Raw genomic sequence first — 27,778 nt, forward strand, 5'->3', positions numbered from 1 at the left:
ATATAGTACATCTTTAATAACTCGCAAACCAAAAGACAAGGTAAACCGAACTAAGTTTGCAACTTGTAAAATATGATACATCTTTAATAACTCGCAAACCAACTAAGTGTGATTGACTGTAACCTAAACTAGTTTATTTACTCATGATTTTACAAAATACATAAATCATGTTATACACACATAATTACCCCTTTAAGGGTAATTTTTTTCAAAAATTTTGGATACTAGAATTGGTGATGACCTTCAAGAATAGGGATCAGATGGTAAAAATGGGAGTGCCCTATGTCGTAACAGGCAGGCGGGCACCCATCTCGCATCGTATGCGAGTATTGACCACTCCTCACATCCCCTTAAAACTTGCCTGAAGGATCATGGTTGAAAACATCGTATCACGGTGCCTTTTATAGTAGTCATATCACAATTTCTATTGCTCACGAAACCGATGTGGGATGCTCAGAATATTAATCACAGGTTTTAAAAAAAAAAAGAATATTAATCACAGTGGCAGAGGTCGACGCCGTATTGGGCCTTCTTGCCATTAGGCCCAAACAGGGAAAATTATTAGGCCCAATTCCATTTGCTAAATGGAATTTTGAACCGGAACGACATCGGTCTATCCGAAACTGTCAGCTTCTTGTTGCGGGAAGCTATACAGTTAGATTCGAGCTGAGAGCAATGGTGCGTGCGATGAAGGCTTTATTGAACTGGCCAAGATGGCATCATCATGTTTGTTCCCGCGCAGTAATGATTCGGTTTCTCCATTCGCCGATGCCGTTTTCTCCTGCTAGCTTCTGCCGTCGGCCGCCGTTTTCTTCGACTCCTTTGGCGTCTCGCCACCTCAGCTCCCGTCCCGGCGCCATTAGACTGCGGGACGCTCCCGTACCGCCTGAGCCTTCCGAGAGCGGCAGCGAATCCGATACGCCGCTAAAGAAGAGCAGGAACGAGAAGAAGCGCGAAGCTCAGCGCGGTGTACGCTGGGGAATGGAACTGGCTAAGTTCCAGCCTCCTCAAATCAAACGTATTCTCAGGTAATGCAAATAATTTTATTTTTTTTTAAATTATGCAGTAAGTGCGTGAGCTGCTAATTTCTAGAACAATTAATGCAATGTGTTTGTATGTCTGCTCTCCTTCTTCTTCTATTTTTTTTTTATTTAAATCTTCATTGATCAATCAGAGTTGCTGCACTTGAGCGAGAGGTTTACGAGGCAATCATGCTTGTTAAGGTGATAGTATTATGTAAACTCCATGTTTCGTTGCTAGTAGGCCGGGAAGGCTGTCCTGTTGTTCTGAAGGTTATGAAGGCAAACTGTTTGCTTGTTTGACGCAGAGATTAGGTCGTGACGTCCGAGAAGGAAAACGCAGACAATTCAACTATATAGGTTTGCCTCTGAATATTAATCAGAATTATTTATTTATTTATTACAGAATCATCTGGCAATAATTTGATTGGTGTTCAACCTAACACTAATAATTGTGATAATCTTGATAGAATTGTCACGGATTTATGCTGCATTGGGAGCCTTTATACATTTGGGCAATGAATAACTAAATTGCTCTTTACCTATATTTTACTTGATTAGTTAGAGAGATATATGGGTTAAAGCTGGTAAATATAGAAGACTTAAATTTATGTGGAAATCTTGCAGGCAGCTTAGATTAACAATTGTTTATGCATTTACCCAAAAGCCATAATACTTATTATGTAATTTAAGTTCATACTAGGTAGACTGCTTCGGGATGTAGATCCTGAATTGATGGATGGCTTAATTGAGGCAACAAAAGATGGTGACCAGAATAAGTTTCAGGCTTTATCTGGTTCAATAACATGGAGTACTGAAGATGAAAATGATGATGAAGTTGATGAAACTGAGGACGAGGACGAGGATGAGGATGAGGATGACGATAATGAAGAGGTATGGCAATTGGCATTATATACATCACTCATCACTTCTCTTTGTTCAATACATTATGCGGTTGTTTTCTGTAGTGGATTGATAGGACTACAATCAAAATCCCCGTTTTATAATCAAAGATACTAGTTGTCATGAAGGAGAGGCATGAGATTGGTGTAGGCTAACATGATGTAGAATGTTGCAAAGCCTAGTTAGTTAATCAGAAGAAGTAAACACTGAAGAAAAATTTTGCAATAAAAGGAGAGACGAAAATGACCATAAAACATGCTAGTAAAGAGAAGATAAAGAACACTTGGTGTCATCTCTTTTCACTTGTTGCAGAGTATTGAATTGGCTGAAAGATGGTTTGATGGCTTGATCAATAAGGACGTCGAGGTTAGCAATGAAATATATTCTCTGCGTGAGGTCGAGTTTGATCGTCAGGTTAGTTATTCTCCTCTGTAATTGTTATCCTTCAACATTGGTATCAGCCTTGTCATCCAAATAAAGACTTCTCACATTGCTCCACTCTTATGCATTGGGAAGACACCCTGCAAGCTATATTTAATTTGCTTGCACCTTTGCTTTAAATGTAACTTTTACTCTCCTGTAACTTAGGTCTTGTATAATATCATTGTTACAGGAATTGCGGAGCCTAGTCCGTAAAGTTCAATCCATCCAACGGCCAGAAGTCAGTGAAGAGGGAAAGGAAAGCGAAGTGGATATAACTTTTATCAATGCCAAAAAGTCCCTCACTCGTTTCCTTGTACGCATAGCTAAGCAGCTTCCAGTTGAGTAGACAATCCTCATCGGGTACTATTTACTGTTTTTGGCTCTGATGATAGACATTACATAAACATTACTTGTGAGGGCATTATATAGACATGATCATTCATTATTAATGATTTAAATGTCATGAAGATTGAAGAAGCTGAAGACCAGAACTAACCTGACATTAGGTGACATACAGTTTCTGCAGAACAAGATTTAGTTGGTTGTATAGACAGGATCATCACTGTAGGGTCCAAATATTATCACATTTTGATCTTCTCAAAAGGTTTGGTGGGAATAGGCTCGAAAATCTTTTTGACATTTCTATCCTGACAAAAGCATGCATAGCCCACCCCTAATGACATCCGATTCAGACATAAATCTCTTTTCTAACTATGTCACTTCACTTTTCATTAGGATAATCAAAGTTATTTAGCCCTGTATTATAGCATAACCTTTTGAGAAACGAGACTTTGAGGATGCAGGGTTGGAGTAACAGTAGATATACTAAGAAGAAGCAAGAGTTGTATATGTACAACTTACAAGGACATTACCCCCGGCAAGACAAGCGAAAGCACCAAGCAGAAACAGAAGGTGAGATGTGTAGTTGCATAGGTTGCGCAGTGTTTTGGAAAGAAAGGTAATAAGCCACAAGAAGACAATAAAACTTAGCTGATAAGGTTGTGATGAAAAAGGATATTCCCACAGCTTTTACTATATAATGGGATGATGAGATGAAAAGAAGGTACGTAGATAAGCACAAGACACACAAGTCATGGCTGTTAATTAACTGTCCTTATTCAACGCTAGCTGTCGGCACCAAATCCGACCCCCACACCTTGGCCTTATTGGAGGATCAGTACTCACAAGAGAGTGAAACTTTCGTACTGTTTGCTATTATTCATTCTTGCATCATTGGGTGCAATCTGTCATCTGGAAACCAATTGAGTTACCCGTGAGGGCTTGAGAACCAACTGAGTTACCAGTAAGGTCAAATCCAATTTTTTTTCTCTTCCTTCAATTACGAGGCTTTAGACCCCTGGCAAGAAAACAAACGGGGTGAAGAAGAATTTCCATGAAAGGGAAATGAGATGAGAGAGCCAAACAGCCTGTTTTTTTTTTAGACAGTCTGCTGGGATTAGGAGTTTCGATTTAATCGTCACTTTTTTTTGCAAGGATGACTCAATCCTTTTCTAAAAAGCAAAGATATATATTAGAGAATTGAAAAGTATAGTTTTAAAAACGAATACTAAAAACCCAAATGGCCCTTTACACGGCATAAAACATGTGGATGTACGCTGTGAGCGCGGTATTGCTGAAATAAAAGTGGTGTTAGTATCATTGAAAAGTATGCAGAAAGAAAGGACGATATGGTCTTGATCGATCATCTCCAATTCTTTCTAGATATCACGCATGGTCTTCCACTCCATTCCATGCTATCCGCTCTGCCAAATCAATATTAAAGACACTTTTTCATACCTTTCAATTGCAAAGGACAATTATATATCACAGAATATTGACACTTTGTGTCAATTATGGATCATATGTATGAAATCAGTTACAATTAAGGGACTTGTTAAAGCATGTGTTGGGACAAACCGATCTAGTTGAAGTAGTAATTTCTTGAAAAACACTTCTGAAAAACTCAAAATTTAACTATAACAAATAAGGGACTTGGAGTTTGGACAGACTGATCTAATTGAAGTGGTGAGTTCTTGGAAGATATTATTAGAAAGCTGAGAATTTTCGACAACCAAAGAGTGATCAAATAGTAAAAAATACTAAGTTTTTAAAGTCATGCCAACAGTTGCCTCCACTAAGGCTCAAACCCACTGTTATCATCCATGTAGGAGTGTAAATTGGGATACTGGGTGCCACTAGACCACAAGGTCTTTGGCAGTTCATGCCAACTTTAATTTTCTTCTAATTAACTATCGATTTCTTAATCACTTTTTGTCTTGTGGTCAAGCGGCATGAAGTGATTCTCCCAAGTGGGAGGTCATGGTTCGAGCCTCAGTGGAGGCAATGTTGACTTTGTTGGGCTTAGTATGTTGAGAAATGTTGAGAAAGTATATGGACAATACAGGGTCAAATAGTATTCCAAAAAAAAAAAAATTCACCTTTTGTCTAAATATGGTGATGTGCACCCACTTAATATGAACCTAACATAAATGGCTACACATATGGCCTGGGGAAAGTAAACCCATCAAACAAGACTAACTAAGAAATGCCCACCAAAGCAAATAAGTGTCTTCTTAAATGGATGGAGATCGATCAGAGTGTTTGAGCTGCACATGCACATCTATGATGTATGAATCAACATTTGCGTGTTCTTACATAGGCGTGCCAACTTTTAGCATCATCATCTACTTGGAATATTGCAAACTTTGACAATTTTGTTTCTCTGAATTCTCATCTTATATAAATGTTGGCTGGTCTGTTTTGGTAGGTAGGCATGCATGCATGTCCATTTTACGTACTACTTTAATTTATACCCTATATATGTATATATACTTCGTCATCTTTGATCTGCCCCCCATGTGAAATGTCCACTCCTTTTTTTTATTTTTTTTATTTTAGGTATATTTTACTGCCCTTTAAATTAATTTCCCATCTGTCAAAACCTTATCCTTCTATATATATAAACACACAACTTTAATTCCTTTTACTATTTCCTTAAACTTTTGTGACGAATTCGACATGTGGGCCCAGTATCCCAAGTGCATTCCACCTCAACATTGAGACACAGATCGATGTGGAGCACCACTAGTCTATCCTTCTGCTTAGTAAAAAAGGCAATGCATATGCACCTTGGATTTGGGGAATTGTTCATCTCTTTGTTTGCTATATGTTCTTGGGGGTGATAAGAGAATTGAACTTTTACTTTTTCCTCTAAAGGAAAGGAATACTTATAAGTACATCTACAGATAATAGTCCCATCATCTAGTGAACTGGTAGCAAGTTATAGCGCCTATAGTACATGGTTGGACATTGCTTCCAAACTCCCTGCATGTCCTTGCCCTAGAACTTTGGTGGAGGATCGGGTAAATTGCACGCGGGATGTGCTTCAGTGGTGTCAACTTTTTCAAAGTGTTTATACACGGGTGTTTACTGGACAAATTTATATCTGATCTCCTAGCCTATAGGGTAGAATTCAAACATGCTCACTGCATATTTGAGTAAATCCAATGATCAATAATTCCATCAAATTGTAATATAAAGTACTCCGATACGTGGTTATTAAGTTTGATTTTTATCTCATATAAAACTTCCTTTCTTTAGTATCTCTTTTTGGAATGCAATTGCATATTTGCATGGGCTTAATTAGTAGCTTACCCCACGCTAAAAATGTAGGGTAAAACTATTATCTTAATAATATAATTTGTGATAAATATTATGGAGTATAATACTTTTTACATATTTATGAATATCACTAAACTTTTTATAATCTTGTAGCGTAATGATGTTAGTTTATGACCCTTTTTCACATCAATTATATGATCAATAATAAGAATCTAATTCCTTGAAAAAAAAAGCTCTTAAAATGCATTAATTCAACAATATTTTTCAAAATAGGGGCAGATTGAGTGCACACATTGCATGCATGTAGTATGGGAAAGCAAATATTCTTTCTTAAATATTAACACAATTTTCTCTTGGAAAACGTTGGTCATATATTAGGTAGAATATTTTGACACTACGGAGTACTGGTCGGACTATAGAATAATTTTTTTTTTTCTTTTGGATAAGACGTTGATTAATATCCTTCTAGAGCAATTAGGTAAAAAGGTAAAAAATGAACCCATAGTATTTGTACGTGTATGTGTTGCAAACTTGGACTTCTGATGGTGTGCACTTGAAGAATTTCGTTTATGTGCAATACACTAATAGCTCTCAAATAGAGAGATAACTTGCATTAAAAAAGTTCTATACAATGGGCTCAACAAGAATTAAACTCATGATCTTTTTATGCGATCGAGAATCATGTTTAATTTCACCTCTTGATAACTTCATAACTCCTTTCAGGACTATTACAGACGTTCTTTACTGGAGAGGTGGAAGAGTTAAGAAATGAATCACACACATTACAGATTAAACAATGTTATTTTAAAAAAATCATATAAAAAGTTATAATATTTATTTTAAGTTAAATTAATGAATAAAATATCACCCTTAAAGTTTTATTGGATACAACAACAGAATTAATTAATAAAATAATAAACATGAAACTTCTAATATAAGTTGTCAACCTGATGACTCCATCAAAATACAGAGAGCTGCGCTATGGCTATTCCTAAGATGTTTATAGTTTACCTAAATTTTCTTTGACCAAAAATCCGACAATATACCCATCAACATTGCCCTATATATCTTCTCTTTTTTATATCACAAAATTTATATATACGTGCTCCCAACTATAGATATAGATAGATATATACACATCCATTATATTATCCATATATAGCACCAGGCCGGCCATCCACCTCCCCCTCCCTCTCTAAAACTATATACCTTTGTCTCTGAATCTATCAAAAACATAAACTTTTCTTCATCATCATCATACTATCTATCAGTCTCTGTAGTTTGAGTGGGAAATCTTCAAATGTCACCAACTTTTGCTTCTTGTCTGTTGTTCTTCATCCTCATTGTCGAAGGTAAAAGGACAAAAACAAAAACATAAATGGATTGTTACATTCTGGGATTGGGACATTTATGATCATCATTGGACTGATGTCTGATGATATGTTTTTTTAATTTTTTGGATTGTTTTGGCAGGTGCTAGAGGAGCGACTTTTATGTTGATCAACAGATGCGGTTACACGGTATGGCCGGGAATTCTGGCCAATGCCGGCAGTGCCGGATTGGATACCACCGGATTCGAGCTTGCTCCGGGGGGTTCGCGGGGGTTTCAGGTGACGGCGAGTTGGTCCGGCCGGATTTGGGGGAGAACCGGCTGTAATTTCGACGCCGCCAGTGGACAGGGAAGCTGCGCCACCGGCGACTGCGGCTCCAATCAGGTGGAATGCAATGGCGCCGGCGCAACACCTCCGGCGACTCTAGCGGAGTTCACGATCGGGAGTTCCGGCGCTAATAATAAGGACTTCTATGACGTCAGCCTGGTGGACGGTTACAACTTGCCAATGCAAGTGGAAGCCGTTGGCGGGAGTGGAGCGTGCGGCTCGACCGGCTGCGCCTCGGACGTGAACCGGATTTGCCCGAAGGAGCTCCGGTCCGGGGACGGGCTCGCATGCAGAAGCGCGTGCGACGCATTCGGCAACCCGGAATACTGTTGCAGCGGCGCGTACGGCTCACCTTCGACATGTCAGCCGTCGATGTACTCGGAAATGTTCAAAAATGCATGCCCCAGATCTTATAGCTACGCCTACGATGACGCCACAAGTACTTTTACGTGCTCAGGCGCAGATTATAGAATTACATTCTGCCCCTCAAGCACAAGGTAATTAAGATTCTTTTTGTATTAATTAATTCAATTTTAACGCATAAAATTTATAAATAATACTGAAGATTTTTTATATATATATATATAATTGAATGAGTAGGAATGGTAGTATATGAAGCTGGGCTGGGCAAGAAGAATCTTTGGACCTTATCTGATAGAGTGATAGGGTTTTCTTTTGTAGCTTTTACTTCATTGAATTGATTAATGTACAACTGGGCATAATATATAAATATCTTCTTGAATTTTTTATTTTTTCTGCATGAGCACTTTATTCTTTTCACAACCTATACTTCGCCACGGTCGAATGAGCTCAAGCCCTTTAGTATCTTTTTTTTTTTTTTTTTTTTTGTGACATTAATTAATTATTTAATTTGTGGGCGGTGTAAATAATGTTGCAGTGGGCAGCAAAAGTCTTCATCGTCGTTGCCGGCGCCAGCAGGAGCATCGTCGGCGAGTGGACCTCCGGCGGCGGAGGATTCGGGGCCGCAGGATGGAATTGTGTTTGGGAATTCATGGTTGGGATTCATAACGGGAGATTCATCGACGACAATGTCGCACTTTGCCTTGCATTCCAAGTCTCCGCTGACCTCAGCTGTTGCCTTTTTTATTCTCTCCTTTCTTCACTTGCTCTTAGTATTATGAACGAACGAATGAAGAGATTTTTCATTTTTTTTAATATTTTTTTTATCCATGTATACACATAATGGTGACTTGGGATACACGTTTGAAGAGGAATTAAAGCTGACCAAATACGCATGCGTTTTACGCAAAGCACACTTTTCCATCTTGTATGTATAGTTGTATACTGTACTCTAGCTAGGTTACATGCTCGTACCACAAAATCTTGCATTGCATGCGTTCATAGGCCTTTCACCTTTGCTGGAATTGTAAGCTTCGTAGTCACGGCGGTGATCATGTTGCCGCCCACATTGACTAACAAACCAAACTGCATGCCATCATTGAAAGACAACAGAAAGTTTTCGCGAGAGTTAAATTTGATATTGTTATTTGTTCAATCGATTTAATAATTGTCTCTTATATATGCAATTATACCAAACAATATGATTAAATGAGATTGTTGATTTAAAGATTAAGTGATCTAATTAATGATTGATTGGTATAAAATAGTAACTACTGGTTGGTGAGGCACCAAACAATCAATCATAGTTAGATCCACATGCGTGACATGGCATCTAACTGCTTTTAGTTCATGAAATTAATCTAAGATTCGAAGTTCATGAAATTAATCTAAGATTCGAATTGAAGTTAATGCCTCTGTACTGACCAGAGTAGCACTAGCGACGTCAGCTTTCCGCTTTCGGGTGAAATTTAAATTAGTTTAATTTATTATTAAGACCAATCAAACAACGAACTAGGAGAATTAAACGCAATATAACTGCAAATGTTAAGGCTGTTGTATGTATGGAATAATATCCGCTTTTGAGCCATAGAAAAACTATAAACTTCATCCTTTCTGTTTTTTCTCTAATTGGCCGGTTTAATTCACTGCTGGCACTCTGGCAGGCGAATCAAATCTTTTCGCTTTAGGATCTTGTATCGGACGTTACGTTAGTGTTTTTTGTTTATTCATGAATGGTTGCAATAATCAAAAGCATGTTGGTTGAGGTTGTTGTCGTGTGTTAACTAATTAAACGAATCCTTCTCCAATACTTTTTCTTCATTTCTCTTTTTATTTATTTATTCAGAAAAAGATTATATCTGCTTTAATTTTTTTTTTAAACAACATAAATTTAAAGCGAGAAGCAAAAAAACTCCTTTTTTTTTTTAATAAGTAAGCTTTATTAAGGCGTAGAAAATAAACAAAATTCCTGGCTAACAAATATGTCTGCAGTAACCTACCTATGAACTACTGAACTAATTCTTTACGAATGCAGTCAAAGATCGTGGTACTCTTTCTGGACAATCTATAACTCGTCCTTGACATCGTTGGTTTGGGGGCTAGAATCGGTTTCTTTTGCACTGGTTTCAGCCTCAGTTTCTTCGGCTTCTTCTTCCTCCTCAACAGCCGCATCAGGGTTGATTTTGAGACTGCTTTTGACTGAACCGTATATACGAGAGGCAAAGTCCTTGGGATCATTGAGTATGAAGCCACTCTCCATGAGAGCTGTTTGGTATATTAGCTGTGCCGTTTGCTTCACACTCTCATCCTGTCAACAAAGTGTTTACTGCTGTAACAAACCAGGATCGGAAATGGAAAACTTGAAAAAGAAAAACAGGAAATGCATGCATTTACTTGGAGTCGATCTATAGTTCGTGAAAATATAATGATGATAAACCAGGTCATTTTTAGTTGGAAGAATAAATACCTCAGGGTCCTTTGCTACTCTTACACGGAGCTCCTTGATGATTGGGTGCCTAGGGTTGATCTCAAGCGCCCTCTTTCCACGCATATACGCCTGTTTACCGGTATCTGATAGAGTTTGAGACTGCATGATTCTCTCCATATTTGCACTCCAACCATACTTTGATGCCACTACTACACAAGGAGAGTCAGCCAGACGACTGCTAATCTTCACGTCGTCAACGTTGTCACTGGCCAATGACTTTTTCCACCATTTTGTCAAGTCTTTGAAGGACTCTTTAAGCAACTTGTCTTTAGAACCCTTAATTTTCAGGCCTTCTTTGGACACATCTTGGAATTTCTTATCTTCATACTCCATCAGATATTGCACCAGGTATTCATCCACAGGATCCGTGAAGAGAATGACCTGAATAAAAGATTAAAAACTAATTAAAGGATGAGTTGAAGTAAAGTTTAATGGTCTAAACACGCAATATTATAGTTTCCTATCAAAGGAAAAATGTTAAGACATGACAAAAAGGAATCATCATTTGATGCATAAAAAATACGCCAGTTTGTTTTGAGAAATTCTGAACTATATACCTCATAATTTTTCTTCTTAAGCCTCTCGAGGAAGGGGGAATTCTCCAACTGTTCTTTGCTTGTTCCTGTAAGGTAGAAGATGTCCTTTTGGCCTGATTTCATCCTAGAAATATACTTATCAAGTGAGGTTAGTTCCCCCTCTGATTTTGTCCTGAAAAGAATAAGGAAAAATAAATCGGTCATGGCAACATGGTTTTAGTTTTATAAGCAGAAATCAGGGGAGATCACTATGAAACCAAGTGCATACGTCTCGAAACGAAGAAGTTTGGCCAAACGGTTTCTGTTAGCTGTATCCTCTATAATACCAAGCTTTATTGACTTGCCAAGCTCATTCCAGAACTTTGCATATTGACCTCTCTTTTCATTATCATCACTGGATTCTTCAACTTCTGTATAAACAGGAGTAATCAAGACCAAACAAGGAACTGCACGTTTCAATATCTAACAGAATAGAATATCAGTGAAAATTCCAAACCTTTTTTGTCCTTGTCGCTAGATTCATCTGGATCCTCATCGGCAAGCCTGCGAATCATATCAAGGGCCTTGCGAATGAGTTTCTTCTTGATTGTTTTCAAGCTGCTGTGTTGCTGGAGCATTTCTCTTGAGACATTCAGTGGTAGGGTGTCAGAATCAACAAGACCCTAAAAAAATACCAGTTATCAGGTGCCAACCTCTGCTGCAAACTCTTTTTAAAACCACAAAATTTCAGAAGATCAAACACTACCGTCAGGAATTTCAAGTACTTGGGCAACAAGTCATCAAATTCATCTGATATAAAGACCCGTCTGACATATAACTTCAAGTCGGACTTCTTTGGGTTATAGTATCTTTCATACAGATTATGGGGAGCCTTGTGAGGAACAAACAGAACAGCCTTGAACTCAACATCACCTTCAGCAGTGAAGTGACTCCAAGCAAGGGGCTTTTCATCACTGAAGTCCTGTTTGAAGGAGATAAAAAGTTTTAGCTGATGGCAAGTTCAGGGAGCCTATAACAGAAATATGGTAGTTTACCTTGGCAAGAGAGTGATAAAACTTTTTATACTCTTCCTCTGTCACCTCCTTGGGATTCCGTAGCCATATAGCTTTAACATCATTCAAAAGCTCCCACTCATAGGTCGTTTCCTTCACTTTTTTAGTTTTTGGCTTTTTCTCATCTTCCCCTTTCTCGGCATCTTCATCGTCTGTTTCTTCCCCAGAAGATGTGCTTTCCGCTGTTCATGACATTGAACATGATTATTAGACAAACAGAAGGCAAAATACGTACCAGCATTGCCAGGAAAAAGAAAAGGTTAGACACACATGTATCATCTTCATCACTAGACTCATCTTCATCAACAGGAACCTCCTTGTCAACCTCTTTGCTTGCCCAGAGATGTATAGGGAAGTTTATGAACTCCGAGTATCTCTTCACCAAGTCCTGAAACCATAGTTACCCAAGGAAGGTTATGTCATTTTGTTAACCATAAATGTGACCCAAACAAAAGATCCACACAATTTAATGTAATCTTTTAGACACAGACTACGTGACAGCAAAAGGAATCTTCTTGCACTTCATAGAAGCTAGAAACACATAAGTCACAACCAATCAAAGATGAAGTCATGAAACTTCCATATGAGAGAAGAAAAATAGATATTAGGATGCTTATACATTATCACTTGAGTTTCTTAACTTCTGTTGCCAAGCAAAAGCATAAATTAACCAAAATCACATAGAACCAATTTTGTGGTGGTTCACAGTGTAATGCAATGCAGAAGGCAATAACATGCTTTCAAACTCTAACTAGCAATACAAATAAAGAAGTGGCACTTGTTGACAACAAATATGGAAAACCACTGCACAAATACATCTTTTATGATAGTACATGTATACTCACTTTCAATTTGTATTGATCCAAATATTCACCAGCTTCATCCCTGAGGTGCAATCTGATTTCAGTACCACGGCCTATTGGCTCATTCCAAGAATCCTCTGAAATTGCAAAGGCTCCATCGGCCTTTGATTCCCACACATATCTGAAGGCAGAAAATTATGAAGCAGATTGTCATCTCATCAGAAACCTCCACAGCAAAAGAAAAATGGAGGAAAAAGTTTAATCTCTGTCAACAATATCATCATATGATTCTAAAGAACTTACTGCTTGTCATCATTGTGTTTAGTAATTACTTCTACATAATCAGCCACGAGATATACTGAATAGAACCCAACACCAAATTGCCCTATGAGGTTAAGGTCTCCACTTTTCTGCATTTTCTCAACAAAGGCTGTACAGGATAACCAATTACTGACTTGTACATAGTCCAGAAGAGCAAAAAGGAAATGTCTCGACATAGACATCAATTGCATATTGCATTATTAAATAGATACCTGAAGTTCCAGATTTGGCAATGGTCCCCAAATTCTTGATTAGATCCTCTTTTGTCATTCCTATACCTCTATCACGAATGGAAAGAATTTTCTTGTCTTTATCCAATTTAATCTGCATTACATCACACCATAGGCATCAAAGGAAATCCACATTTTAAACCAGAATTTAAAATAGAAATGTTCCATATAAAGAAACTGACTAACCTGGATCTCAAGCTTAGAAGTGTCGCCTTCACCTAGTATTTCCTTGTCAGTGAGTGAAAGGAATCTGATCTTGTCCAATGCCTAAATTTCATATAGATGCACCACAATTAGGCCTTTGGAAATTCATTTCAACGGAAAGACAAATCTGAAATGCACTCACATCTGAAGCATTAGAGATCAGCTCCCTCAAGAAAATATCTTTGTTACTGTATAGGGAATTGATAATGATGTCCATAAGCCGAGACACCTCAGCTTGGAACTCAAATTTCTCAGCACTAGCTCGGAGCGTCCTCCTGGACATGGACTCAGCTTCCCTGCACCACAACTTATATATAAGTATGGAGTTACTAAAAACAACATAGAATTAAAAATTAAGAAATCAGCAGTGAATGGACTAACCTTTTTGCAACATCAGAATCAGTGGATGAACCATGCGGAACAGCACCAATCTTTTCTTCCACCTTTGGTTGATCCACTGGGGCACCAGAATTAAATGCAGCATTTGCATGTATATTCCGACCTACAAAAATACAAATAATTAACCATTATATTCAGCATGCCGACGACGTCTATTTATTAACCAGTCAGTCTAACAGTATGCAAAATGAGTTCAAAACTCCAAATCTATCTAAACTGAAAACAGAAAAGAGAAATAAACAAACAAACGCAGATAAAACAATAACATGACAATGCAGTATTGCACACTTCCAACGAAATGCTGGATCCGCTAATCCATATCTGTAGTCATCTAATATTTTAAAATTCGAACGTATGAAACAGATATGTATATCGCAATTATTGTCATATTAGGAAGCTTCAGAAGAAGATCCAAATACAGGCAAGTTTCAGCTACGACATTCACCAAACTACAAAAACAAACGTATAATTTTACAGAATCCATTATATTTGAGGGGAAAAAACACTAAATGTCAGAAATATGTCAACAAACCGATGAAATATTATTAACGGCGGAAGATGAACCTTAACCGACCTTGATCGGGAAGAAGAGAGAAGATACATAACAGGAACAGCACGGATGGGATCGTCCAGTTCCTCATCGTCTTCGTTACCGGATTTCCCTCGCAGATTAGCCGGATAATTCTCTGAAGCCGCTTTGTGATGAGTGCTGAAATGCAGTGATCAACTGAGTATATAGTGAGCTTCGCGTGAGGGAGAGTAGTAGGGCACTCACGTGTCTGGTGCGGCCGCTAGTTATTGCCAGCGTGGAAGATCTAACGGATACAATAGGGAACTGACAAGTGTACGCTGACCAAGTAAAATTTCTACTTTTTTAAAATGAAAAAAAATGAAAGCAACAAAAATGGTACTCCGTAGTCCGTAGTATATATATATACTCCTATATTTTTTCATTTATATTATATTATTATGTGACTAGAAAAATATAATAAGTGGTGAAGATTGAGACACTTGTTAATTTATTATGTGATTAGAATAATTTATCACTCTTGTTAATTTTATGATCAGGGGTCAAGGGTCGGGCAAGTATACATTTTGAAACATTTATCACGCCTTATTACTCAACTATTAATGCCTACTTTGGTGGATTATGGCATTATGCAAGTTAGTGGTCTAAATAATTAATAGGAGTATGGGATCCTTCCAGATTTATAACGAGTCAACACCTCACTACCGGGGTTCGATCTTGTGACATTTCCCAAAAGAAATTCTAGAAGTGTCAATTGAGCATAAGATAATTGGCAAAGAAATTCTGTAACTTACGAAACGAAGTCCAAATCAGTTTAGGATTTAGGAAGATTCCCAAAGTCTAAATTTGTTAACCTTTTCTCAATCCTTTCTCTACTGATTAAGCATGTATAAATATTCCTAAGGTCACAACTTATGGGGCTAGATTTTTACTCTTGAACAATAATACTAGTATACTACTTCTTTACCGTTCTAACATTTTTCGTATTGTCCTACGGTTGTGTTGGTCAACTGACCGGTTACCTCGTAATCATAAAACCAACTATGACGGCACTCAAATACAAAATTAAACAATACTTTTGAAATATAGTGTTGCGTAATATATTCAACCTAATATTATACTTAACTCACCTAGCTCGATTGTATCAATAGCTCAATACAATAAACAATTTGACCAATAAAAAAGGAGTTAATGGCTAAGCAAGCAAGGCCATGACCGTAAGTTAAGTGACAGGAAGCCAAAGTAAAGATTGAAGAAGTCGGCCAACTTGCAATGACTCCACACCACCAATCTCAATTTCATCCCCATCCTCAAAATAATCGAAGTACCAAAATCCAACAAAAGCAAAAGGACGACGGGCTGGCACGGGGTCGCCGTCAAGTGCCCAGCGTCTCAACTCTCAAGTCCGATTTCGACTAGTTAATCCTCGACAAATCATGTAATATTGTAGGTGATAAGATTTTTAAGATCGACATAATTGAGCTGGAATGAACAATGGTAGGTGAGAAGAAACAAGTGTTGCAATCATTTGAAGTTTGCACTTCTGGTGCTCCATAAAATGCATTCCACTACAGCCACTAGCTAGCTACCGGGCCCATACCTTCCCATGTCAATTCTAACTCTACGTGTGATTTTTGTGAATGTGATGTTATTTTAAACAAACAATACTAATTACTATCCAACCAAATTATTCGTGAAATTTATTACACAAGAATGATTAAATTTATAAATTATCTAAAAATTTAAGTTATTACACAAAAGTAATGAAGTTTACCCTAGTAGTTAAAGACTTAAAGATTATTCGAAAGTATACGTTACATGAAATTCGTCTTTTAATTTTATGCCGCAAATAATCACAATGAGATACTAATATAAATTACTCATAATTAAATGATTCAATTAGCCAAATGCCTTATGGTCAAGCGACATAGTTGTGGCCGAAGTTACATGTTCAGTCCATAGTAGGCGCGTTGGCTCGTTATGCTTCAGTAAGTGAGAAAATAAAAAAAAATTGATTCAACTAAAAATTACCTATAATTAAACACGGATCAATTGGACGACTAATAAACAACTCTAAAAAAAAATCAAACTTAAAATAGTGTACTTACAAAATTAATTATTCGATGAATTTGATTGGATTGTCATAATTTAGTATAGGCAACGCGTTTACATTAGGTGAAGTTTAAGACTAAATCCATAAAATACCATAATCTATTGATCGTACGGTCCTAAAATTTTCACATTTGTCAATTGATTAAAGAAAAAACCCAAATAAATGAGAAATCTGCTTCACTGTGTACCTTCTTCTCTCTCTGCATTCTTTCCAAGTCGTATCTGGTCCATATCGTACCACCGCAGACTCTCCCATGGCGGAATCCCCAAACGGAACTCTGTCTCAATCTCAGCCTTCTGCAGGGTCTGACCCGGATTCGTTGCAGTACTGGTGCTATCACTGTGATAAACGGGTCTCCATTGAAACCATAGCGGATCTTCCTGATGTTATCTGCCACGAGTGCAAAAACGGCTTTGTGGAGTCCATCGCCGCCGTTGCTGCGCCTCATCCAGCCACAGAAGCGGCACCTGATCAGATCGACGAGGCTAATTTCAGCAATCAGTTCTTCCAAGTCCTTCGCCTAATCGCTCAGGCGGCGCGTGAGGACGACACGCCTCCTCCGCCGCCGTCCGAGCACGCGGATCCATCCGATGACGATTATCTCCGAGTTGAAATCGGAGGGTGGGACAACGGCGACGAGGATGAGGATGAGGACGAGGACGTGGAAGGGAGAAATGAGGATGAAGAAAATCAAGACCTAGATGACGAGAATCGAAACGAATCGGATGAGGAGGACGACGATGACGAAGGGGACGAGAATCACGGCGAGAGAGAGGAAGAGGATTTCCGGCGAAGGCAGCGCGATGTGCTCCGTCTTCGGCTTCGCGACCTCGCGGCTCGAGCTGCTAGCCGCCGCAATCGGATTCTCGATTGGGCGGAGATTCTGATGGGGCTGGAAGACAACTCAATTGAGTTCCGATTACAAGTTCCTGAGGGCGATGGCTACTTTGGAAACCCTGGCGATTACGTGGACGCTGCAGGCTACGAAGCCTTACTGCAAAACCTAGCTGAAAGTGATAATGGTGGAAGACGGGGAGCTCCGCCAGCTTCAAAAACCGCCATAGAAGCTTTGCCTACAGTCGTGATTAAAACCGAGCTGGAGGAACTGGTCTGTGCTATATGCAAAGATTCTGTAATCACAGGTGAAACGGCAAAGGAATTGCCGTGTGGTCATAGATATCATGGGGATTGTATAGTGCCATGGTTGGGTTCGAGGAATTCATGCCCTGTTTGTAGGTTTGAGTTAGCTACAGATGATCCCGAGTACGAAGAGGAAAGAAAGAGCAAACCTTCCAACTTTTCCTCCAGTTCTTCCACTGCTCCAGCTAGCAGTGAAGGATGTGATTGACTTATCATGGTAAATCTACCTTCTCATTCATTCGCACTCCTTTTTACCTCCAATTTTAGATTTCCTGTTCTTTTATCAGAACTCCTTGTGGATTAGTTGGTTGAAAGTGCTGTAATCTTTGAATGTAAATAAGTTCTTTCAATACAAAGCTTCAAAGTTGACCTCTTAAGTGCAATTTATAGTTTTATAATTTAATCTGTGTTTGGTGTTTGCTGCCTATTGATGATCCCCCATTGTGCTAATCTGACTAGATGAATATTCTTTATGTAATTGTGGTGTTTGGGCATGCCAAAACATGATTCTGTTTATCCTTCCAAGTAATTGCTTGAGTTGCTCATTGTTAATCCAATTCCCAGCTACAAATCAAAGCTAATTTCTGCGTGCAGACACGTGTGCATATTGCATACTAAAGATGTAATGTAAAATCTTGGATCTTGCACACTTCTGCTTGAATATTGTGTTTTGGCTTTCTCATTGATTTCAATTTTCAAGAGCATTGAGATTGCAGGAATAAGCTGGAGAAACTATGTAGCCAAGTAGGCATATGATATTTTGCTCACTGATATGGTTAGAATTGAGAAACTTTGTTGGGTGTTGCCTTGTGAACTTCGCCGGCAAAGAACCACAAGGTTAGTTTGCACCACAAGGAGGTAAACCAACTTAGCTTGTCTATATTTGGCCAACTTAAATCAAGAAGATCAATAGGTTTTTTCTGCCAAGAGTAACAAACTTGTAACTTTGTGAGTATCAAGGCAGTTCTGATACTTGGATGGGGATGGGGTTGCTCCCTCATGAACATTAGTTTTAGACTTGAGAATGGTGTATGCTATTGATTTGGAGAAAGAGCTAAATTGCAGGGCAACAAATTGATATTTTTGAGAGCAAAACGAGATAGGTGAGCTTTGGACTGATCTCAGGTGTTCAAGTTCATGCACCATATATATTAAGTATATATACATTACACAGCCAGAATAAGACACCCATCATCCAAATGACTAGTACACATTTTTTCATTTGCATTTGCCTGGCCTGCTCCATATCCTCACAGAGGGAGGATGGTTGCGGTGGAATCAGGAGGATTGGTTAGCATGTGAACAACTTCTCGCATGGTAGGCCTGTCGCGGCTCTCATCCTCAACGCACAACATTGCAACCTTGAACAGGTTTATCACGCCCTGCAGCGGGTAGCCTTTCAGCCGAGAGTCTACCACTGCTAGCACCGCAGCTGCATCCGACGGTTGAGAGAGCTCGGAAATCGTCTTCCTCACCCACCTTACTATGTCCACTCCATCTCCAAACTCACCCACCGGCTTACGCCCTGCAATCAACTCCAGCAACACCACACCAAAGCTGTAAACGTCACTCTTTTGGTCGACTTTCAGAGTATACGCGTATTCTGTCGTACACCAAAAGCAATAAACTCAGATAAGGTCAATGAAACTATTAAAGCAACAAACCATAGGAGGAGCGCCTCAGCTCACCTGGTGCAATGTAGCCATAGGAGCCTGCAACGGAGGACATGCACTCGGATGCATCAGCGTCATGCAAGAATTTTGCCAGCCCGAAATCTGCAACGTGAGCTTCATAATCTGAGTCAAGCAGAATATTATTCGACTTGACATCTCTATGAATGATGGAAGGCGAGCAATCGTGGTGCAAGTAACACAGCCCCTTCGCCGCTTCTACAGCTATTCTGTACCGAGTCTCCCACTGCAAATGACCACCTTTGCTCCCATGCAACATCTCCCCTAAGCTCCCATTCGACATGTACTCATACAACAACAGATTCGTCTCATTGTTCATAACATATCCAAGCAACCTCACTATATTCCGGTGCCTGATTCTCCCCAGAGTCTGAATCTCAGCCGTGAAGCCGCGATCTTGATGATTGCCAGTCCCTCGCCCGACAATCTTCTTGATCGCCACGTCCATGCCGTTTACCATGGATCCTCTGTAGACAGTCCCGGCGCCTCCTTTGCCTATCACATTCTCCTCCTTCAAGCATTCCAACACATCTTTGGCTTTGAAGTCCAGTTTCTGGAACGCCGTGAGCTTAAAAGTTTTGGATCTTTTCATCCTTTCCGTTCGAATTATCACCCACACAACGGCCAAGAATAGCGCAACCGTGACCAAAATTACCATAGCTATTAGCATCTTTGAAGTGTGGTTCTTGTGAGAGCCTGGGGATGAAGCTGAAGGACAGTATGTAGCATGAAGCGAACAGAGTCTTGGATTTCCGGCGAAAAGACGGTCGTTGAAGAATTTCAACTGCCCGTTGATGGGTCTCCGGCCGGAGAAGTCGTTGTAAGAAAGATCTAAGACAGTCAAGCTCTGCATTACGCCGAGTTCACTAGGAATTGCGCCTCCGAGTTGATTTTGGGATAAGTTGAGTGCATTCAAGCTGCGTAGCTTGGAAATTTGCTTAGGAATTTCACCGGTTAGATTGTTGCCGCTCAAATCAACGGAATACAGCTCTTTGCACTGGGTGATCGAAGCCGGAATTTCGCCGGAGAGATTGTTGCCACTCAAATCCAACGTTACCAGCCTCTGTAATTCCGAAATTTGAACCGGGATTTCTCCGACGAATCTGTTGGAACCGAGAGATAATGTAACTAGATTCCTTAGGTTTCCTAGAGCAGGAGGGATTTTCCCGGCGAGCCAGTTGTTGGAGAGGGAAAGACTGGTGAGATTCTTGGCTGAAAATTCCGTCGGAAGCTCGCCGGAGAAGTAGTTGTCCCGGAGCTCGAGCAGATCAAGAGAGGGTAAAGCGAAGAATCCGGGAGGAATTGTTCCGTTGAGGAAGTTCTTCATCATACGAACCCGAGTCAATGATTTGCAGTTTCCGAGTTCTTCAGGAACCGGTCCAAAGAAGAAATTCTCCATTAAAATTAATGTTTTCAACCTCCCTCCCATACACAAGTCTTTTGGTATTCTACCGGTGAACCGGTTCGAAGCAAGGTCCATCATCTTTAACCGGCCGTTCCGGCCCAGATTTTCCGGCAATTCGAACGTGAAATTGTTGCCCCAAACCTGCAAAACTTCGAGGTTTGGATAATCGCCTATAAACGCCGGAATTGCGCCGTGGAACTTGTTCCGGAACAGGTTTATCAGCGTCATATTCTTCAGTTGAGCAAAACCTTCCGGAATTTCGCCGGTAAGTGCGTTGATGGAAAGGTCCAGCGACATTAAACTCTCCAAACCGGATAACTCCGCCGGAATCCGACCAGTCAGATTGTTCATTTGCAGAAACAGAGTATGCAACAGCTTCAAATTCCCGAGCTCCGGCGGAATTTCGCCGGAAAGGTTACACCCGCCGAGATCCAAAAGTCGGAGAGTGGTAACGGAACCGAGCTCCGGAGGAATGCCGCCTTCATACGTATTGAAATAGCCGAGGCAAAGCTCTTCTAGGTTAGGAAGCTTAGCCAGGCTCGGAGGTATTATACCGGTAAGCGAGTTTCCTTGTAAACCTAAGCTCCGCAAACTCTTAATCTCCGAGTAAGCTTCCGGTATCTTCCCGGTGAAGAAATTGCCCCCAAGTTTCAAAACCTTCAGCTTTCTAAGCTTCACAAACTCGACGGGAAGGTTCCCGGTGAAGTCGTTGTTATAAACGTCAAAAACTTCGAGCTCCACCATGCCAAGCAAAACTTCCCGCGGGAAATCCCCGCCGAAAGCGTTGGCCGACAGATTAACGAATCTAACGGCCGAGAGCTTCGCCATCTCCAACGGGAGCGGGCCGGTGAGGTTGTCGGAAACAAGAGTCAAGTTCACAAGCCTATCCAAAAGCCCTATCTCCGGCGGGAGAGTACCGTAGAGCGGAACATTCGAAATGTTTAAGGAAACCACACGTGAATCGCTGTCGCATGCAACCCCGGAGAAGGAGCAATGCACGGCACCAGACGAGGAGTTCCCGGCAGCCCAATCACCCAGCCCGGAACTCCCCCGTCCGACCATGGATTCTTTCATCTTCAACAGCACGTCGAGATCTGAGTAATAGCCATGAATCATCGAAAACAAGAAGAAAAACGAGAAAAGATTAATCTTTGTCGCAGACATGATATGATTCACCTTAGAAAACGAGGGGAGTATGGTTAATGTTAGGTACGGGTGTAGTAAGTGTCACTGAACTAGCACCTGTGTTGTTGGTGGAATTTAACGGAGAATCGAAGTATCCATCCAACCACTGACCAATATATATATATATATATATTACGTGATTGCACTTTTAACACGGTGCAATCATGTAGTAAGTGCAGTGCAATATTTCAGTAGTTCGTAGATTCACACTTGATTATTTGCAATTCTGCTCTTAAAAATTTTTAACATTGTGAACTTTGATGAACAATTAAGATCATTCTTTATTGTTTTAAAAAAAAAAGATCATTCTTTACTATTTACAGCCGCCCCACTGACTAGTGAATTGCAATTCCTTGTGGTGGGTGTGAATTTTAATTCATCATTTGGAGGACTGAATTGCAATTCCTTATAATCAAACGGCGTAATTGTTGCTTTTATAGAATTCCAATTCAACTACAGCTAAATTACGGTGAACCAAACAGGCCATAAACTCCCTACTAGTGAAAAACTTGTAATTTGTTGAATCAATCACATAAATAAAAAAAATTTTAAAAAAATGAGGTTCATAGGCATTTGAACGTGGGTGAAAACATGTAATGAATGAGGAGATTGTCTGGTTGTGGGGCGAAATTAATGTACACTGATTTTGGGCAAATGGGCCTTTGACAGAGTTGGGCCCAGCACAAAGGAAATCAGCGTCGTTTCCCAAACGGACGCCATTCCCATCTGACTGCCACTTTGGCAGCTATTCAAAAGTCTACTCCTCTTTTTGTTCTTTACTTCCTCACTTCATCTCCATCCTCTAACTTATTAGGATTCATCATTATCATTGCCAATTCAATGCTGCCCAATATCTACTGTTATCGCAGTTTTGTTTCTGTCCTGAACCATATTAAAATTTTAAGATTCAATCTATACAGTGTATGATTCGGTACAAAGTTTAAACCGAATACTAGCTAGCTATTCAATCGTTATATCCTGCACCACGGTGCACATAGCAATGTGCACTCAAATTCCAAAACGACGTCGTTTCGTTTGTAGTGGACGCGGACGTGAATGACTTCAAGGAATTCATTATCTATAATACACATAATCATTATCTAGAATACACAGAACGTTTGTCTAGAATACACAGTATGTTTGCCTAGAATACACAGAATATTGACACAAAATACACAGAACTCATCCTCCTAACATTCGAATGTACAAACACATCACAACCTGTGTTAATAACATGAAAACACAGAATATTGACACAAAATACACAGAATTCATCCTTCTAAACATTCGAATGCACAAACACATCACAACATATGTGTGTTACTAACATGAATACACAGAACCGTTGCCTAGCATACACAGAATGATTGCCTATAATACACAGAATGATTACCTAGAATACACAGAATATTAACATAAATACACAGACCGACCGAAACGGGAAACGTGATTTCCAAAAAAAAGAACGGTTAATTTACAATGCTCAAAACGACGTCGTTTACGTACGTAGTGCACATTGCTGTGTGCACCACGGTGCACGATATAATTTGCCCTAGCTATTCCGATTAGTTTTTAATGGAAGATATTATTCTCGTATTTTCAAACATTATCCAATTCGTCACTTGGAAATGTGGGAACCAATCAATAGTTTCGTGTGAAACCTGGGTCGATTACGAATCATCTTTTTGCCGAATTAGCGCTATGTTTATGTTTCAAATGCTGAAAAAGGTGATTTGATGGAGAGGTAGCCAATGGGTAATGCTTCTCCTGAGTTAGACTATTGAAGATTTGAAGAAGATATGGAAGTCGGTGAGGTGAGCGGCAGAATTGATTCTTCTTTTTGGCCATCCGAACCAAACTTATAATCCACCATAAGAGGTGGATAAGGTTGCTGATTCTTGTGCTCATTTATATCTAGTGCAGGAAGTATTTTCAAACATTTTTTGAATCATCAACAAATGTATAGTGTAGGTTCAAAGATTAGTGTTTTAAAGGACTGATTCGATCTTTTTTGGTTACAAGACTACTAGCCATCTTAACTAAGTCATTAAAAATTAATATAGTTGACTTAGGCAGGTTTTTCATAACTACTTTCTCAACTTATTGAAGCACAAAAATTCAATATTACTTCCATTGAAACTCAAACCCACAATCTCTTATATTGAAATTCAAATCCACAATCTTCTATATAAAAGTAAAACTGAATGTCACTAGACCACAAGATCTTGGCTATTACTTGTGGATTAATTGCTTACAGTAGATTAGTAGAAGCATCATGGCTAGCTAACCGAAGTTGCTAATGAACAATGTCTAGCAGTGAGACTGCAAGTCATTGTAGAGTAAGCTAAGCACAGTACAGGCTATAGACAAAGACCCATTGTAGCAATAATGACCCTGCATACTTTTCTCTGTAGATGGATTGAGGATGACAAATTTCTTTCATATCAATCCCATAACCGTACGCCTTTACTTCTACTTTACCCTATCTTTTTCGTCTCCTGCGTAGTACGCATTCGCCAGACCAAAAGCCCAGGCCAGATTGGAATTGGACTGAAAGAAAGAAAGAAAGAAAAGATAGATGATTTGATGGATCGGATCAAATGCAGACTGAGAACACTAAATCCGTGTTCCGATGAATATCTGTTTCCAGCTTTTGTTATAGTGCGTTTTCCATGGCCATGATAGGAGAGAAGAAGAATAAGTGGTTTCTATTACAGCGAAACATCAGAATTTACAGAGAGGAGTGAGTAAATGAGTAACTCAGACGGCGGACTTGACGCCGTGCATCCACTACTTTATCTTCTCTTCCTGGCAGTGCCCACAGGTTACGGCTTTCCAACGTCGACACGTCCCATCAAACCGGCACTTCATTATAAACCCACACAAAATAAAATAATATAATAGATTCGTGATAAATGATTGTTAATTAATTGAGTTAGAAATTTAAATTAACTGTTAACTGATAGTTATTTGATATAATTTTTTTTTTGAAGAATCTTATTAAAAAAGTTGTTTGATCAGCTTTTTGAATTTTAATATTTTTGAGTTACAAAAAATGGAGTAATTAAACACTAATTAAAATATGTATAGTATTATTCTATATAGTACAACTCAATATGAAAATTTATTGTTGTAAAACTTTGATAGAAGGACATCTCACGAATCTTAGTATTGCATTTGCTATTATAAATATTACGGAATACATTTTATCATGACTTAATCCACCTCATGAATAAAGATTTGTGAGACGATTACGTACAAACTTGTGCCGGAAAAGATAAATAATCACATTTACACAGTCAACAAAATTATTAGTTAAAAAACAAATTAATCAAACATATGAGTTTTACCAAAACGTTTGTTCAAATCGAAATAGATTCATTTTATTCTAAGACAAACAATACATAGTTTTCCTATACAGACAACAAGCAGCTATGTCACAACAAGAATGAGTTCATAAAGAGCCTAACATGTTTTTTTTAATGACAGTAGAAACATAAAAGTAAAGAATAAGAAAACATTGGCACACACAAGTTGGCATGAAAGTTTAAGGAATTTTTACAGCGTTGTACAACATAGTACTGGAGAATTGTGATCAAGAAGATGCAGCAGCAGTTCTCCATTGTAGCTCAATTTGGATGCGACCATTCTTGGAGTCAATGAGGTGGTATCGCTCATTAATTCTCTTATTGGTCACTACATCAGCCAGAGCTATATCCACATATCCCAGAGACTCCTGAAAACGCGTAAAATTTTACCATAAAACATGTTTACTTCCAGCTCTAGATGATAATACATCATGTATATATGTTAGTCAATAAGCACACTTTTCTCCGAGTTCTTCAATGTTGAGTTCTTAAAGCAGATAAGAAAACGAATGGGAAAAATGAGGTTGGAGAGTACCTTAGGATGCAGCAGACCGATTCTAGATGAGTTACTAAAAACTTCGACATGAAGCCTGTCATTAGTAGGTGGCTCCTCCAACATGAACTGAAAATCCTCTTCCCATCTAGGATCTCGGTTTTTCTTGATAGTCTGCAGGGAATATGGAGGTTAAAGATGAACGAAACTATACGGATACAAGTATATAAACTCAATGTTTTTATAAGTTCATATTTTGCTAGTGAAATTTGTATTCTAATGAAAAAGTTTCCATACAACGTATTGGGGGCACAAGGGAAGTAGGGATGAATAAATTGTGTCGTTTCTTCTACAATAACATATTTATTTAAAGAGCATACCTTAGTTTTTTTCTCCTCTCCTTTGAAGAGCAAACGAACGAATGGATTCGTGTGGTGCTTCCCTTCGAGGTCCTGAGCTTCGTGGACGATGACTACTAGCAATCCACCACCGGCAGGTGTTCCTTCGGGAGCCTTCTCTACTTCACCTCCTGACTCATCAGCATCATTTGCCTTTTCCTCATCTGTAAAAGGCTTGTACATTACTTCAAGAACTATCTGTCCTCGCGACTTCTCGTTTTGAGGATCATTCGGATCCAGGGTTTTCAGAAGATTCAGTGTCAGGACTTTAGGTTCTTCAGGAGTAAGATCTTTCAAAGGAACAATATTTATGCCCATCATTTCATTTGTACCAATCTGTAAAGAATACGATGAAAATCAATAGTTTGATAATGCAATATGCCATGTAACACTTTGATTACTAAAGGCATACCTGTTCCCAGTCATAGACAGAAATGTCTAAAGCTTGGGATTGCGGATCCTTAACAACAAAATTGAATTCCTCATTCCATTCGGGATTCAAGTTTCTTTGCTTTACACTAGTTTTCTTTCTAGGAAGTTTATCCTCGGTAAGCTTGAGTTTGACATAGGGGTCCGAAGACCCCAAAAGATCTTTCTTCTTCAGATTCATTGCCTTCACAACCTTCACATGAAGAATTCCAACCGGCCTCTTGCTTGCCCTTTTCAAGGTCGGAGAAAGGCCATGTTACTAAAGGTAAACTGACAGAAAGAGCGGGATGAAGACATATATGGTTCTCAATTAACGCCATTTATAATGAAATATAAGCTCACTTGGAAGGATCCATTATTGGGACCTCCAGAGTTTTTGGCCACAGGTACATATTTGCAACCTGATCTTTAATAATTTCCTGGAATAAAAGATCCAATGAAAATTCATATTGATTCGATCTGTACAGTTAATTGCTTAACTTTACAATTTCATATTCAAGAATCATTTTTTTGTCGAAGGGAAAAGAAGACAGTTAAGAATCAAATATAGACTCGTACCTGAACTACTCGGTAAAGGCCAGGAATAGACATAGCATCAGCTCCCAGCAATTTCAGTCCAAAGTCAACATGGGGCTGCAAGAAAAATGTAGCTTTAAATGATGAGAGTGATTATGCAGAAAAAAAACAGAACCCATTTTCCCTTTTCTCGAAATTATACAGTAATCATACTTGTTCACTTCCCTTTTGAAACATTATCGATTATAATGCAGTTTTAAGAATAACACTCACCTTCTCCATGAGAGAAACTAGTATTTTTGCAAAACATGGAAAGGCCGGAACCAGTGGCTTCAGTGTAATACGCGGGCAAGCAAATACTTGCAGGTCAAGCACCTGAAATACTCCAAAAAGTTTTAAACTTCACATTTGTAATTGCAGCAAATGTAGATGAATAAATGATGAGCGATCACATGCATTCACAACATTGCAGAAAAAAAAAAAAAAAAAAAAAA

General features: G+C 39.0%; 6 protein-coding genes, 1 long non-coding RNA gene and 1 other non-coding gene across 8 annotated transcripts in view; 3 read left to right on the forward strand and 5 right to left on the reverse strand.

Annotated features, from left to right (window-relative positions):
• Positions 1 to 252: 252 nt before the first annotated feature.
• Positions 253 to 349, reverse strand: LOC116002491. Its single transcript, XR_004094478.1, has one exon. It is a non-coding gene; the product is annotated as a small nucleolar RNA Z279/snoR105/snoR108 (small nucleolar RNA).
• A 275-nt stretch (positions 350 to 624) lies between these two features.
• LOC116014537 lies at positions 625 to 2,822 on the forward strand. The gene is made up of 6 exons (XM_031254610.1): positions 625 to 1,028; positions 1,175 to 1,223; positions 1,328 to 1,379; positions 1,723 to 1,913; positions 2,235 to 2,336; positions 2,536 to 2,822. Exons 1-6 carry the CDS (start codon positions 676 to 678, stop codon positions 2,689 to 2,691), a joined length of 903 nt encoding a protein of 300 aa, XP_031110470.1. The 5' UTR covers positions 625 to 675; the 3' UTR covers positions 2,692 to 2,822.
• Positions 1,998 to 3,327, reverse strand: LOC116014553. The gene is made up of 2 exons (XR_004097425.1): positions 2,842 to 3,327; positions 1,998 to 2,727 (listed from the first exon to the last, which is right to left on the reverse strand). It is a non-coding gene; the product is annotated as an uncharacterized LOC116014553 (long non-coding RNA).
• A 3,714-nt stretch (positions 3,328 to 7,041) lies between these two features.
• Positions 7,042 to 8,874, forward strand: LOC115995636 (thaumatin-like protein 1). Its single transcript, XM_031234738.1, has 3 exons — positions 7,042 to 7,318; positions 7,440 to 8,121; positions 8,523 to 8,874. The coding sequence occupies exons 1-3, from the start codon at positions 7,267 to 7,269 to the stop codon at positions 8,764 to 8,766; spliced, it is 978 nt and encodes a 325-aa protein (XP_031090598.1). The 5' UTR covers positions 7,042 to 7,266; the 3' UTR covers positions 8,767 to 8,874.
• A 1,037-nt stretch (positions 8,875 to 9,911) lies between these two features.
• Positions 9,912 to 14,698, reverse strand: LOC115997085 (endoplasmin homolog). The gene is made up of 15 exons (XM_031236563.1): positions 14,592 to 14,698; positions 14,000 to 14,120; positions 13,761 to 13,914; positions 13,601 to 13,681; positions 13,397 to 13,508; positions 13,167 to 13,293; positions 12,906 to 13,044; positions 12,331 to 12,448; positions 12,043 to 12,242; positions 11,754 to 11,969; positions 11,505 to 11,670; positions 11,277 to 11,418; positions 11,030 to 11,180; positions 10,452 to 10,853; positions 9,912 to 10,292 (listed from the first exon to the last, which is right to left on the reverse strand). Exons 1-15 carry the CDS (start codon positions 14,656 to 14,658, stop codon positions 10,050 to 10,052), a joined length of 2,439 nt encoding a protein of 812 aa, XP_031092423.1. The 5' UTR covers positions 14,659 to 14,698; the 3' UTR covers positions 9,912 to 10,049.
• A 2,125-nt stretch (positions 14,699 to 16,823) lies between these two features.
• LOC116023305 (E3 ubiquitin-protein ligase CIP8) lies at positions 16,824 to 18,204 on the forward strand. Its single transcript, XM_031264298.1, has one exon. The coding sequence runs from the start codon at positions 16,913 to 16,915 to the stop codon at positions 18,005 to 18,007; it is 1,095 nt and encodes a 364-aa protein (XP_031120158.1). The 5' UTR covers positions 16,824 to 16,912; the 3' UTR covers positions 18,008 to 18,204.
• A 719-nt stretch (positions 18,205 to 18,923) lies between these two features.
• On the reverse strand, positions 18,924 to 22,142 carry LOC116023294 (receptor protein kinase CLAVATA1-like). Its single transcript, XM_031264291.1, has 2 exons — positions 19,488 to 22,142; positions 18,924 to 19,402 (listed from the first exon to the last, which is right to left on the reverse strand). Exons 1-2 carry the CDS (start codon positions 22,057 to 22,059, stop codon positions 19,050 to 19,052), a joined length of 2,925 nt encoding a protein of 974 aa, XP_031120151.1. The 5' UTR covers positions 22,060 to 22,142; the 3' UTR covers positions 18,924 to 19,049.
• A 3,295-nt stretch (positions 22,143 to 25,437) lies between these two features.
• LOC116028407 (synaptotagmin-2-like) overlaps positions 25,438 to 27,778 on the reverse strand; it is a 5,965-nt gene continuing 3,624 nt past the window's right edge. Inside the window, exons 6-12 of the mRNA XM_031270126.1 lie at positions 27,558 to 27,659; positions 27,327 to 27,401; positions 27,111 to 27,187; positions 26,752 to 26,998; positions 26,322 to 26,675; positions 25,984 to 26,115; positions 25,438 to 25,816 (exon numbers count right to left, since the gene is read on the reverse strand). Coding sequence (XP_031125986.1) covers positions 25,676 to 25,816; positions 25,984 to 26,115; positions 26,322 to 26,675; positions 26,752 to 26,998; positions 27,111 to 27,187; positions 27,327 to 27,401; positions 27,558 to 27,659 — 1,128 coding nt within the window. The 3' untranslated portion in view covers positions 25,438 to 25,675. The remainder of the gene's footprint in view (positions 25,817 to 25,983; positions 26,116 to 26,321; positions 26,676 to 26,751; positions 26,999 to 27,110; positions 27,188 to 27,326; positions 27,402 to 27,557; positions 27,660 to 27,778) is intronic.

The sequence above is a fragment of the Ipomoea triloba genome, chromosome 1 (genome assembly GCF_003576645.1).
Source record: "Ipomoea triloba cultivar NCNSP0323 chromosome 1, ASM357664v1".
NCBI classification, from domain to species: domain Eukaryota; kingdom Viridiplantae; phylum Streptophyta; class Magnoliopsida; order Solanales; family Convolvulaceae; genus Ipomoea; species Ipomoea triloba.